This window comes from Theropithecus gelada, chromosome 9 (genome assembly GCF_003255815.1).
Source record: "Theropithecus gelada isolate Dixy chromosome 9, Tgel_1.0, whole genome shotgun sequence".
Lineage (NCBI taxonomy): Eukaryota > Metazoa > Chordata > Mammalia > Primates > Cercopithecidae > Theropithecus > Theropithecus gelada.
The window spans coordinates 90,991,115-91,005,900 of record NC_037677.1 but is presented as its reverse complement, the minus strand read 5'-3'; the positions used below and the strand labels follow the sequence as shown (position 1 = coordinate 91,005,900).

The window sequence follows — 14,786 nt, the reverse complement described above, 5'->3', positions numbered from 1 at the left end:
ATATTGTAGAAAATTTTGAAGAGGAAGATATAGGTATAATTAATTATAGTAGAACAGGAAAATGGGATAATAAGCAGTTATTAAAAACCACTGATTTAAATCTACATGTAGTAAAAGGAAAATAATCTTCTGGTAACTGTTTAAAAGACTATCTTAAGGAATAATTTTATTTTTACAATCTTTTTCTTCATAAAATATAGAGAAAACACACATGTTTACACAAAGACAGAAAAGAGTCTGGACTGTCATATAACACAACACAATCATTCCACATACACTGCTAGGAAGTACAATTTTAAGAGGAAGTGATATTTTTACTTTTCAGTTCTCTCCTGCTTCACATTTTTCTCATGAACATGTATAAACTTTAATATCAGAAAAAATGATAAAGACTTCGAATAAAATTGCTACACCACAACTGAGAAGCTTTTCAGGCTCATTACCTAGATTACCTTTGAAAGATAATGTTTCTGTAAATTAAAGATAGGTAGGATGGGGTAGGGATTACAGAAAGCAATAAAAATAGATGAGACAGCAGTCATGCAAGGATGTAAATTATAAAAGGATTATTGGCAAGCATTCCATAAAAACCATTCCATAAAAACCACAAATTTCTGTTTTGTGCTCGACAAAATTCTCCGTTACCATTGGGGTAAAATGAGCATACTATCTGAAAAGGACAAAACTTAGGTAAGCACTTGAGCTCTGTCATAAAACTCAAGAGAAGAAAAAACAAAGGAGGCATTTAAATGTAGGAGGACCTTCATTTTTCAAATCTCCACTACAAAGGATTAGACAGGTGATCTCCAGAGTTCCTTTTATACTCTATTGAGCCTATGGTTAAGCAGAATAAGAAAACATAGAAAACCTGGTGCAGCATATGCAATACATTCTGCTCTCTTTCTTTAGCAATAATATCTTCAGCAGTTTCAGAAAGACTAGTGATGTCAAACCAAGACTCAAAGCTGGAAGAGAAAAATGTTTAAGTTAACCACATAAATTCAGTTATGTCAACATGATACATGACTATTTACAGTAATAATCTGTGATACTGAAACATAGTATTGTTGCACCAAATCCTTAGGTGCCATTTTTAAAAATTATAATGGAAAAGAACACATTCAAACAACAAAGATAAATTGATTGGATTTCTGAACCATCAAGAACTGTGAGCCTAAAGGGAACACTTTTCTGATTTATAAATAGATTAACAACCGTACAGTAGTATAAAAACCAAATAAGATTAAGGTATATATTTATAATTTTACTTTACAAAAGTGAGAACTATCTCTGAAAACCAAAGTCATATGATTTTCTCCACCAGTCTTAAGTATGGCCCACTACAATATTTTAAAATTCAACATATACATAACTTGACAATATTATACATGCTTATTCCTTCCCACTGTTAAATATATATATATATCACAATGAGCAATTAAGTATGAGCATGCAGATTAATAATATATAATAGGTAACATTACATCCAACTGTGGAAAATGCTAGTAACATTTATGCAGTAGACTAGAAGTTCCCAAACTTGCATCACCAGAAGGATGTTCAAAAAACTCAGATTCTCAACTCCTATCTTGACACTGTAATTCAGTATGTCTGCATAGTACCTGGAATTCTTGTCTTTCAGTAATAGCGCCCAGAGTCACAATAAGGTAGCCTACCTTGAGACACCATTCGGTAACCAGATTTGAAATAAATTCCCAAAATTTAAAATATTTCCACATCCAATTAGCTTACTTCCTTCACTGATGCCAAAACAAGTATAAATTACCTTTTTTTGTCCAGGTTGTATTTCCGTTGTAATCAGTTTTAGATTATGTTAACATTACCTCCTCCTCCATTCTGAAGTTACTAATTACTTTCTGAAAACTACTTTTATTTCTGATTTTATTATATAAGCTAAGATTCAAACATAGTTTCGAGAATTAAAACACTATGTTTACATTGGGAGACCTCAGTTTTAACTGCGGCTCTGGTGCTAACTAGTCTTACCTTGTAACAACTCTACACCTAGGTTTTCTTTTATATGAGATAGGGAATAATTTAACAACTCTATTGTCCCTGGTTGTTTCATGAGGATATAATGAGAAAAATCCATCTTAAAATGTTTTACAGAGGTAACACATAAAAGAACCTTATTATAAAAATATTATCTTAAAGTAGCATTCAGCAGTCTTCCTTTAACCAATGCAAGTAAGTTTTAAATAATCTTTTCTTAATCTGCTCTCACATAATTTGTGACAGGAGTAGAACATACAATATACACCAAAAAGAACTTGCCAAATATTTGGCATTTTAATTCAGTTACTGAAAAGAAAGTAATTTTAACTAACAGCACAGATTTTTGAGGTTAAATCATTAAATAACTGGCTTACCCACCTTTTCAAGTCATCAAATACATCTGGCAACAAAAAGTTTAGCAATGACCAAAGTTCTGATAAATTGTTTTGCAAGGGAGTACCAGTCAAAAGAAGTTTGTTATCAGCATTGAATCGTTTTAACTCCCTGATTAGACGGCACTTCATATTCTTAATCCTGTGTCCTTCATCTACTATTAAGTATTTCCAATAGCAATGCTAGAAAATGAATTGAGGAAAAAGATTTTTAAACAATGATCTCACAATTTTTCTAACAAGAATTCTAAAAATAAAACATCTATTATGAGGGATGGATGTTGAATTTTATCAAATGTAATTTCAGTAACTACTGAGATGATCATGTTTTCATTTGCTCCACTTACAAGGATTCCTAAAATTGATAGATATTTCAGTTCCTGGAAGAGTTATCTACTAAAATACGCAATAAAGCTTGAACTCCACCTATTCTGAATTTAAGATTTCCCTATTCAGACCTTAGTCAACGCAGTTGTAGCTTTCTTTTCTAATGTTTTCCCAAGTTTTGATATTAATGTTATGCTATACTACTAAAAATTGAGTTTTTATTAGTTCCATACGCACTGAAACATCAAATAGCACTAGAATTTTCCCTTCTTTATTTAAGCAGTTTATATTTTTACAGAAAGTCACCCATTCACTTTCACAAAGTTATCATGAAAATGTTTTAACTTTCTCATTTTAATATCTGTGATTTCTCACATATCTTTATCAGGAAAATTTATAATTAATCTAATTTATATTAACATACAGAAATACAAAGTATTTCTGGAAATATAAATAACAATCTAAAAAATATAGGTATCCTTAAAAAATGGGACTGACAAATTGAGGAAAGAGTATAGAGAATGTTTTGCATTTTGCTTTATATATCCCAAAAGAATCAAAAAAGTTTATAGTATTGTGTCTTCTTTATTAAAATAACTAGGAAGAGATTTATTTTCCTGGCAATATGGTAAAACCAGAAAACCTGAATTATCTCTCACTGTAAGACAGCTATCTAACAATGCCAGATAAAAATATAAGATATCCTTTGCGGGCACAGTGGCTCAGGCCTGCAATCCCAGCACTTTGGGAGGCCGAAGCAGACAGATTACCTGAGGTCAGGAGTTTGAGACCAGCTTGGCCAACTTAGTTAAACCCCATTTCTACTAAAAATACAAAAATTAGCCGGACGTGGTGGCACATGCCTGTAATCCCAGCTACTCAGGAGGCTGAGGGAGGAGAATTGCTTGAGCCAGGGAGACGGAGGCTGCAGTGAGCTGAGATCCTGCCACTGCACTCCAGCCTGGGTGACAGAGTGAGACTGTCTCAAAAAAAAAAAAAAAAAAAAAATTGGGCCAGGCATGGCGGCTCATGCCTGTAATCCCAGCACTTTGGGAGGCCAAGGCAGGGGAATCAGAAGGTTAGGAGATCGAGGCCAGCTTGACCAACATGGTGAAACCCCGTTTCTACTAAAAATACAAAAAATAGCCTGGTGTGGTGGTGAGTGCCTGTAATCCCAGCTACTTGGGAGGCTGAGACAGGAGAATCACTTGAACCTGGGAGGCGGAGGTTACAGTGAGCCAAGACTGCGCCACTGCACTCCAGCCTGGGCAACAGAGCAAAAAAAAAAAAAAAAAAAAAAAAAAAAAAAAAAAATTTATATGTAAATATATCCTTTTATAATGGGTAGGTAAGAGGAAAAAAAAAACAAGGAAACAAATGATGAGCAATCTGAAAGCCAAATTAGCAAGTGAACTCAGTCACTTCCGCTAGCACTCAGCAACAAAAGCCCTGGAACCTCACACTCAGAGTAAGCTAAGATCTTTGAAATGATAACATAAGCTCACTGAAATGGAAAACTCGAAAGTTTCTAGCCACTGGCAAATGAAATGGACAAGGAAGCTTAACTATTTCATTACAGGACGGGTACGGAAAACAGATTAGAAGGGTCTTCATGTTATATTACTGAGTAGAAAACACAAATTGCAGAAGTGAATGCAGGCCGGAAGCAGTGGCTCACACCTGTACTCCCAGCACTTTGTGAGGCCTAGGCAGGTGGATGGCTTGAGACACCCTGTCCCTACAAAAAAATACAAGAAACAGGTGTGGTGACAGACGTCTGTAGTCCCCGCTACTCAGGAGACTGAGGTAGAAGAATCACTTGAGCCCAGGAGGTTCAGGCTACAGTGAGCTGAGATCATGCCACAGGACTCCAGCCTGGGTGACAAAGTGAGACCCTGCCTCGGACCAAAAAAAAAAATGAATGTATAGTATGATCATATGTGTAAATTATACCTACGTGTTAGCTATAATTATTGAGTATAAAGTAGTTCTCTGGGAGGCTGAGGTGGGCAGATCACGAGGGCAGGAGATCGAGACCATCCTGGCTAACAAGGTGAAACCCCGTCTCTACTAAAATTACAAAAAAATCAGCCGGGTGTGGCAGGGGTGCCTGTAGTCCCAGCTACTTGGGAGGCTGAGGCAGGAGAATGGCGTGAACCTGGGAGGCAGAGCTTGCAGTGAGCCGAGATCGTGCCACTGCGCTCCAGCCTGGGCGACAGAGCAAGACTCCGTCTCAAAAACAGGAAGAAAAAAAAAAAAAAAAGTAGTAGTTCTCAGGTAGAATTATAGGTGCTTTTACATCTTCCTGTACACTACCCTTTAAAAAAATTGGTATATATTACTTTTACTGTAAAGAAATGGTTTATATCAGGGGTCCCCAACCCCCAGGCCACAGACCTGTAGGGGTCCATGGCATGTTAGGAACCAGGCCACACAGCAGGAAGTAAGCACCTGTGAAGGAGGGAAGCTTTATGAGTATTTACAGCAAAAGGAAGCTTCATTTATATTTACAGCCACTCCCTACTGCTCACATTATGGCCTGAGCTCCGCCTCCTGTCAGATCAGGAGACAATATATTCTCATAGGAGCATGAACCCTATTGCGAACTGCACATCCAAGGGATCTGGGTTGTGCGCTCCTTATAAAAATCTAATGTTGGATGATTTGTCATTGTCTCCCATCATCCCTAGATGGAAAACAAGCTCAGGGCTACCACTGATTCTACATTATGGTGAGTTATAAAATTATTATTATTATTTTGAGACAGTGTCTTACTCAGTTGCCCAGCCTATAGTACAGAGGCGTGATCTCCGCTCACTGCAATATCTGCCTTCCGGGTTCAAGCAATTATCCTGCCTCAGCCTCCCAAGGAGCTGGGCCACTGTGCCCATGTAATTTTTGTATTTTTGTAGAGATGTGGTTTCACCATGTTGGCCAGGAAGGTCTCAAACTCCTCACCTCAAGTGATTTGCCCACCTAAGCTTCCTGAAGTGCTGGGATTATAGGCGTGAGCCATTACGGCCGGCCCTATTATTTCATTATGTATTACAATTTTATAATAATAAAAATAAAGTGCACAATAATTGTAATGCACTTGTATCATTCTGAAACCATCCCCCACCCATGGTCCATGGAAAACTTGTCTTCCACAAAACCAGTTCCTGGTGCCAAATGGTTGCAGACTGCTGGTTTGAATTTTTTTTTTTTTTTTTTGAGACAGACTGTCACTGTAGCACGGGCTGGAGTGCAGTGGCGCAATCTCAGCTCACTGCAACCTCCACCTCCCGGGTTCAAGCAATCCTCATGCCATTACAGATGTGCACCATCACACGCAGCTAATTTCTGTATTTTTAGTAGAGACACGGGTTTGTCATGTTGGCCAGGCTGGTCTGGAACTCCTGGCCTCAAGCGATCTGCCTACCTCACCCTCCCAAAGTGCTGGAATTACTGGCATGAGCCTTCAAGCTCGGCCTGGTTTAAATACTTTTTAATGCTGTACACATTTGTCAACTTTGCTAAACTCTTGAGCTAAGATTTCTGCAAATCATATTCCAAAGTTTTACCAGCACACACGCAAAACCTGACAATACTCGTCATAATTATGCAAGTCATAATTATTCCACTTACGACTTATGTGTTTTAATTTTATGTTGAAACCATTAAGTACTTTCCTATTTCCAAGCAAGATAAACCTAAGGGTACCGCACTAAGAGGGTTCTCACACGGCCAGAGAAAGGAAAAACAAAGCAGTCAAGAATTATAAATGAATGAGGTAGAGCATTGAGGAAGAAGTTCGAAACATCAATAAATGAATTAACAGAAGGCACAAAAGAAGAAGGCACAATTTTTCAATTGTGTTATGCTAACAGGAAATTATTTAAGTAAGTAGCTACAACATCAAGAAAACAAATGAAAATGTTAACAAATAGTCCAATAAGATACTCTAAAAATAACTTGTCTTCAAATACTCTTATTTGATTAAAATACAATAGGTAAATTCTGTATATTCAAAGTAACTGTCACAAATATATCTGTAATACATTCAGAGATTAGGTCTATTTCTGGATGATTCTAAGCCATATGTTAAACTGCCATAAGCTTTAATTATATTGTTACAAATGACGGCCTTCATCTCAATCATTCTGTTAATAAAAGTCTCCAGATTCTACAAGTATATGCACAATATATAATTTCAACAACAACAAATTAGACAAATGCTCCCAGATGGTAAGAAAGTGGTATAAATTAAGAAAAACATATTTTACGTATTACAAAGAAAACAATGAAGATCATTTGTACCTGTAACGCATTTCGGTCTCTCATGGCTATTTCAAATGACGTGATTACCACAGGATGAATTTGCAGAGTCCCTTTCCGTTTGTAAATATTTCTTACCAATTTTTGACGTTCCTCCTGGGTTCCATGATATAACATTGTAGGAATCTGAAAAATTTTATATTGATTTATATCAAACTTAAGAACAAAATGTAAAAATTGACTATTTAGAGAATATAAATCATTCTGAGGGAAAAAATATAATTTAAAATTTCAGTTCTATTTTTCTATAGCAAAATAAGCCAAGCAATTCTAACAAATCATTGAACTACTATGGGAGAAAAATGAAAAAAAAAAAAAAGGTCAGGCCCAACACAATGGCTCACACCTCTAATCTCAACACTCTGGGAAGCCAAGGCAAGCAGATCTCTAAAGTCTGCGACTAGTTCGAGATCAGCCTGAGCAACATGGAGAAATCCCATCTCTACACAAAATACAAAAATTAGCTGGGTGTGGTGGTACGCACCTGTAGTGCTAGCTACTCACCCAGTGGAGTGAGATGGGAGGTTCACATGAGCTACTCAGGTATGAGATAGCAGGCTCACATGAGACTAGGAGGTGAAAGCCACAGTGAGCCAGAATGGCCACTGCACTCCAGCCCGGGCAACAGAGCAACATCCGGTCTGAAGAAAAAATAAAAATAATAAAGTCATAAAAACAAATACAAGGGCCGGGCGGGATGGCTCATGCCTGTAATCCCAGCACTTTGGGAAGCTGAGGCAGGCAGATAACCCGAGGTCGGGAGTTCCAGACCAGCCTGACCAACATGGAGAAACCCTGTCTCTACTAAAAATAAAAAATTAGCTGGGCGTGGTGGTGCACACCCGTAATCCCAGCTACTTGGGAGGCTGAGACAGGAGAATCGCTTGAACCCAGGAGGCAGAGGTTGCAGTGAGCCGAGATAGTGCCATTGCACTCCAGCCTGGGTAACAAGAGCCAAACTCTCTCACACACACAACAAAAACCCATAAATACATAAAATACATATAGGCCGGGCGCGGTGGCTCACACCCGTAATCCCAGCACTTGGGAGGCCAAGGTGGGTGAATCACAAGATCAGGAGATCGAGACTATCCTGGCCAACATGGTGAAACCCCGCCTCGACTAAAATACAAAAAATTAGCCAGGTGTGCTGGTGCGCGCCTGTAGTCCCAGCTACTATACTCCAGCCTGGTGACAGAGAGACTCCATTTCAAAATAAATAAATAAATTATATATATATATAAAAAAATGAGGCAGATGGTGACACTACTTCTAGAATTTCTCATAAGGCAAAAATGTGCAGAAGGGCTGGGTGCGGGGGTAACAGTGGCTCACATCTATAATCCCAGCACTTTGGGAGGCCAAGGTGGGCGGATCTCTTCAGGCCAGGAGTTCAAGACCAGTCTGGCCAACACAGCAAGACATCGTCTCTACTAAAAACATAAAATTAGCTGGGTATGGTGGCACATGCTTGTAGTCCTAGCTACTCGAGTGGCTGAGGCACAAGAATCAACTCAACATGGGAGAGAGAGGTTGCAGTGAACCAAGATTGCTTCCCTGTCCTCCAGCCTGGGCAAGAGAGACTCCATCTCAAAAAAAAAAAAAAAACGCAGAAGGTAACGTGTATAGAAAAAAAGTTGCAAAAAACAGAAAACTCTCTTCCTCTCTTCTCAGCCTTTTGGCAAAGATCAAGTGAAGAATAAGCAGAATTTTTAATAAAATCTCTACCTAAGTCTGTCTCAGTTGAATCAAATTAACCAATGCAATGAAAATCATTCTGGAATATTTTAGGAAAGATGTCAGGGATTTCCAAAACCTATACTATATAAATTTAAATGAGGGTACTCTACAGATTAAGTCAAATCAGACAAAATATTTATACAGGAACCAATATAATTATAGGAGTTCTACAATTTAATTCCTACAACAACAAAGCATAAAAAAACATGTAAAATTATAATTTTAACATAAGGAAGCATGTCTTACATCTGGTGCAAATCTTTTGAACTCAGCCATCCAGTTAGGAAGTGTAGACAAAGGGCCACAGACAAGAAAAGGTCCTGGTACTCCTCTCTGAATCATCAATGCAATAGTAGCAATGCACTGAACTGTCTTACCCAATCCCATTTCATCTGCTAAAATGCCATTAATTCCGTTTTCCCAAAGCATCTGGATGAAATAATAGATACTGTATTTAAACTCGGATATAAGCAACTACAGGGTTACAATATTTTATTTCTTTTCTTTAAAAAAAAAAATCACACCCAAAGATGAGAATTATGTTAAAACTGATATATTCACACCATAAATTATAACAACACTGTGGAAAATCCTTTATTAAAGCCATAAAAGTGTTGGAAGTCATTAACAAGGTAATTTCCACGTCTAAAAATTCAGGTTAAAGAAATCAAAAAGTAGGTATTCACACACAAATGTATAATAATGAAACATGACAGAAATGACTCCACTTGTGGTACATCACATTATTAGGCTACTATAGAAATAAAACCAGTATGTTGTATTAAAAATTACAATTCATTACCCTAAGCCATTCCATGCCTTCTACTTGGTACCATCGCATCACTCCTCCTGTGAAGTGCTTTGGTTGTTGAAAAGGTACTGGCTGACCATTACACTTCCGGACTGGGTCAAAAAAGAATTTAGTATTCTGCCTAACCGTTTGAGACAATCTATCTTTAATTATACTATTCGAATCTTTATTTTTCTGAAGATTTTCTACACAGAGATTAGTAGAGGAGTTTTCATCCTGTAGAGAAAAAAAGTTTAAGAAGATGTGTTATACAAAATGCTGCTGTATGCCACCATTTATCAGAAAATGGAACTAACAAACCCTACTGAGTCCTATAATCATTAAGTATAGAAGACTAAGATCACATCTGGATTAAAAAACTGCAGACATCTCCATCCCTCTACAAATGAAAAGCTACTAAAAAAAAAACAGTAACAGGCTGGCACAGTGGCTAATCCTATAATCACAGCACTTTGGGAAGCTGAGGCAGGAGGATCACCTGAATCCAGATGTCCAAGACCACCCTGGACAACATGGCGAAACCCTGTCTCTACTAAAAATACAAAAAATTAGCGGATTTGGTTGTACACAACTGCCTGTATCCCAGCTACTCGGGAGGCTGAGGATCACTCGAACCCAGGAAGTCAAGGCTGCAGTGAGCCATGAACACAACCACTGCACTCCAGCCTGGGTGACAGGAGACTGCCTCAAAAAACTAAAATAAAATAAAATAAAATATAAAAAATCTGAGAATAACCCTTACAAATTAAAATCAGGCACATACTTTTGAAAAGATCATTAGAATTACACCTTTCTTCCAAACTTCTAATATTGTGACACTCAATAATTTATTAAACTGTTACACAGAAAATACAGTATGCATAAATAAGACGGGCAAAAGAGACGGGCAAAAGATACTAACAGATACTTTACAAAAGAAAACATATAGGCCAGGTATGGCAGCTCACGCCTGTAATCCCAGCACTTTGGGAGGCCGAGGCGGGCAGATCACGAGGTGAAGAGATCGAAACCATCCTGGCCAAAATGGTGACACCCTGTCTCCACTAAAAGTACAAAAATTAGTTGAGCGTGGTTGCGTGCACCTGTTATCCCAGCTACTTGGGAGGCTGAGGCAGGAGAATCGCTTGAACCCAGGAGATGGAGGTTGCAGTGAGCCGAGATCGTACCATTGCACTCCAGCCTAGGCGACAGAGCAAGACTCCATCTCAAAAAGAATAAGAAAAAAAAAAAAAAAAAAAGAAAGAAAGAAAACATACAGTCATCAAGAACATAAAAATATACTCTACTTCAGTAGTAATTAGGAAAATGCAAGTTAAAAACCACACACACTGCCATTTCTCATTTAATAAAATAGCTGAAATTAAAAAGACTATCAAATGCTGACAATAATATAAGCTGGAATTTTCAAACATTGCTGGCAAGAGAATAAAATGATGCATTTACCTTGGGGGGAACAAATCTACTTTCTTATGAACATACATTTGCCATGTAACACAACAATTCCATTCCCAGGTACACAGGCAAAAAGTATGAAAACATGTCTACACATGGACTTGCATGCAAATTATTATAGCAACCTTACTCATAAAAGTCACAAATTGCAAACAACCCAAATGCCCATCAATAAGGGGATGGATGAGAAAATTGTAACATTCATTCAACAGAATACTAGTCAACAATAAGAAGAAACCAGTTATTAAAATGCTCAACAACATAAATGAGTATCATAGACATGTTGAGTGGAAGGGAAATAATAAGTTATCCTATAAAAGGTGTACAAAGTGGCCTCCTCTGGGTTTAGGGGTGGAAAAATAATTAGAAAAACACAGAAGAGATCCCTCTACAATGGAAATGTTCTATACCTTCATTTGGATGGCAGTTACACAAGTGTACGCAAGTGTCAAAATTCATTAAAATACAGTACTTAACAATTATTTCTTCCTGACTGACTGTAAGTTATAAAATGAAGCCAAAATCCCATGGTAAATTATAGAAGATTACATCAAGACTTTATCTTAAAAATCCAACTAAATGTTTATCTAACTAAATCTTTAAAAATCCAACTAAACTGCACCCATAAACCAGTCCTTATACTTAACAAAAGAATAAAAATCAAGACAGTTTTATAGTATAAATTTTGGACAAAATTGTATGACCAAATAGAGTATCTCTCATTTTATAAACATTACATTAATTTCCCAAAGGCCTAAAAATCTTTAATATGTAAATTAACTACTTGAAGTTCACATCCATTCATGAATATTTTCATGTCATGATTATTTTGCTTCCCTATGCAACCTGGTAATTTTCAGTACTTGAGCAATAAAAAGTGAGATAACAAGGAACCTCTCTACATAAAATGGGATAAGTGAAGAGGTTGCTCGAAAATCAAGCCTTCTCAAACAGAACTTGTAAGAAACTTAAAAAATCTTTAAGGTCTGAAGCAAGATTAAGGCATCCCTCATCAAAGGCATCCCTCACAGCTTCCATAAGATGACTCATGGTTTATATCCACATGGCTACGAGCAGTTGTATCACTGCCAGATTCACAAGTTAAAAGCAACATTGCTAGACCCATAAATTAACACTTATACATCAAGAATCATGCAATAAAATACCTAACTAAAGTTGATACATAAAAAAGAAAAATGTTGGATATGGAAGAAATGAATACATAGGTATTTTTTTAAAGCAAAGAAACGGGATAAAGTGAGAAAAATGTACACTGGTGATTACAGAAAAAGGACTAATAACTGGGGAGTAAATATGACTTCTAAACTTAATCTTATAAATCTCTTACCTCGTTCTCCTTTTTATTTTTTTTAGCCACAGACAAAATTTCCTAATAGTTTGAGAAAACAAAAACAAATTAATAATGTATGAGGTTTATTTATTTATTTATTCAACAAGCATTTATTCTGTGCTTATTTTGCCAGGCAATGAGGATGAGATTCTCAAGATAATTAAAATATAGAGATCTAAAACTAGTGGTCTTCAGGCAGAAATAAGCCTATAAACATTACTGGCTCATAATATTTCATAACATTCTAAGCTAATTTGGGAACACTTATACAATGGGATATTTCATCAAATACAGTGGTTTTCCAGCTTTTCTTTCTTTTAGTCTGAGATTAAGTACAAATTCACACATGGCAACAAACCTCTAGTCCTGTGGTCAGCAAACTACAGCCTGTACACCAACTCCAGCTAAGCGAATACATAGGTACTTTTTTAAAAGCAAAGAAATGGGATAAATTGGAACAAAGTCGGCGTCACTTGTTTTCGGTTTGTGTATGGCTGCTTTCAAGTGACAATAGCAAAGTACACGGTTAAGTAGTTGCCCACAAAACTACTCGAAAGCTAAAAATATTTACTATCTGGCTATTTACAGAAAAAGTCTGGCAAACCATGTTACAGCCCACTTTAGACCTCTGTGGATAGACATCTGAGTTTGCATTCCTGGGTAAGAGGCAAAGACAGATAGATTAAAAATACAGAATAAAGTGCTCTGATTTTGAAGTACCTACTAGATGCTGATGGTAAGGAGACAAATAATACCTGAGTGTCACTGGGTGGCTTAGCAAATAATTATCTTACATAAAATTATCTAAAAAGTTGTCACCAGGCTTCCTCATTCAAGATAGTGAGGGTAGATTTCAAGCAGAGAGAATACAGAAGGTATAGGGGATGAAGTAGATTCAAAACAGCATTATCAAATTTAAGATTCATAGAAGAGTAACAGGACATGTAAGTAGGTGACACACACACATATATACACATGGGAATATGTGTATATCGTGTGCATATGAAGTATTATACACATATAGATATTCATATTCTAAGGCTGAGGCTAAAAGGAATTTATACCAGGAACTGATAAAGCTGTCCTGTAAAATGAGTAGATAAAATGAAACTTTTGAAAGAACAATTTAGAAATAAATCAAAATCTATAAATAGCACCAATGAAGTATTCTTATTAAAAATCAAGCATGGGCAACATGGTGAGATCCCATCTCTACAAAAAATATAAAAGTTGGCTGGGCTTGGTGGTGCACACCTGTAGTCCCAGCTACTCAGGAGGATGAGGTGGGAGGATTGCTTGAGCCCAGGAATCAGAGGTTGCAACGAGCCGAGATGGCACCATTGCACTCCACCCTGGGCAACAGAGCAAGACCCTACCTCCCTCAACAAAAAAAAACAAAAATTAAAAAAAATCTTAATCACAAACTTCTGTATTTAACTTATAGTTACTATAGTTAACAGGAAACACAAGAGGCAGAGAAATCATGGGGATACAATCAGTAAAGTCCAGAATGTGGGGAATTATACAGAATTACTCATTTTCTTCAACAAATAATGTTTCTTAAAAAAGATGAGAGACACTCTACATCTAAAAGAGAACTAAGACACACATTAATCAAACGCAATTTATGTAACTTTTTTGGATCCTGATTTGAACCAATCATTTTTTAAAAAGGTATGAGCTAAGCAGATCACAGTGGGAAGTGCCTATACTCCCTGTACTACTACTCGGGACACTGAGGCAGGAGGATCATGTGAGCCCAGGTGTTTGAGGTGTAGTCACTATGACAATACTCAGGAATAGCCACTGCACTCTAGTCTCGTCAATACAGCAAGCCCCCATCCCTAAAAATAAAAATTAGCCTATTGAGAAATTTAAATATTAAGGAATTACCATTGACTTTCAAAAGTGTGATAACTGTATTGTGGTTATGGCTCAAAAGTCTTGGCCAGGCACGGTGGCTCACGCCTGTAATCCCAGCACTTTGGGAAGCCAAGGCGGGCAAATCACAAGGTCAGGAGTTTGAGACCAGCCTGGCCAACACGGTGTCAATACTAAAAATACAAAAAATTAGCTGGGCGTGGTGACAGGCACTTGTAATCACAGCTACTTGGGAGGCTGAGACAGGACACTCGCCTGAACCCAGGAGGCGAAGGTTGCAGTGAGCTGAGATCCCGCCACTGCACTCCAGCCCAGGTGACAGCGTGAGACTCCATCTTAAAAAAAAAAAAAAAAAAAAAAAAGTCGGCCGGGCGCGGTGGCTCAAGCCTGTAATCCCAGCACTTTGGGAGGCCGAGACGGGCGGATCACGAGGTCAGGAGATCGAGACCATCCTGGCTAACACGGTGAAACCCCGTCTCTACTAAAAAATACAAAAAAA

At 37.4% G+C, this 14,786-nt stretch overlaps 1 protein-coding gene across 9 annotated transcripts in view; it reads right to left on the bottom strand.

Annotated features, from left to right (window-relative positions):
* Nucleotides 1-14,786, bottom strand: part of HELLS (helicase, lymphoid specific) — a 54,939-nt gene that overhangs the window by 17,709 nt on the left and 22,444 nt on the right. For 5 of the 9 annotated variants that reach the window (XM_025397267.1, XM_025397262.1, XM_025397263.1 and 2 more), the window contains 6 exons: nt 12,404-12,445; nt 9,595-9,819; nt 9,039-9,221; nt 7,035-7,178; nt 2,395-2,591; nt 869-965 (listed from right to left, as the gene is read on the bottom strand). In XM_025397267.1, the coding sequence (XP_025253052.1) occupies nt 869-965; nt 2,395-2,591; nt 7,035-7,178; nt 9,039-9,221; nt 9,595-9,819; nt 12,404-12,445 (888 nt within the window). The remainder of the gene's footprint in view (nt 1-868; nt 966-2,394; nt 2,592-7,034; nt 7,179-9,038; nt 9,222-9,594; nt 9,820-12,403; nt 12,446-14,786) is intronic. The other 4 variants (XM_025397265.1, XM_025397270.1, XM_025397268.1 and 1 more) reach the window with 4 other exon arrangements.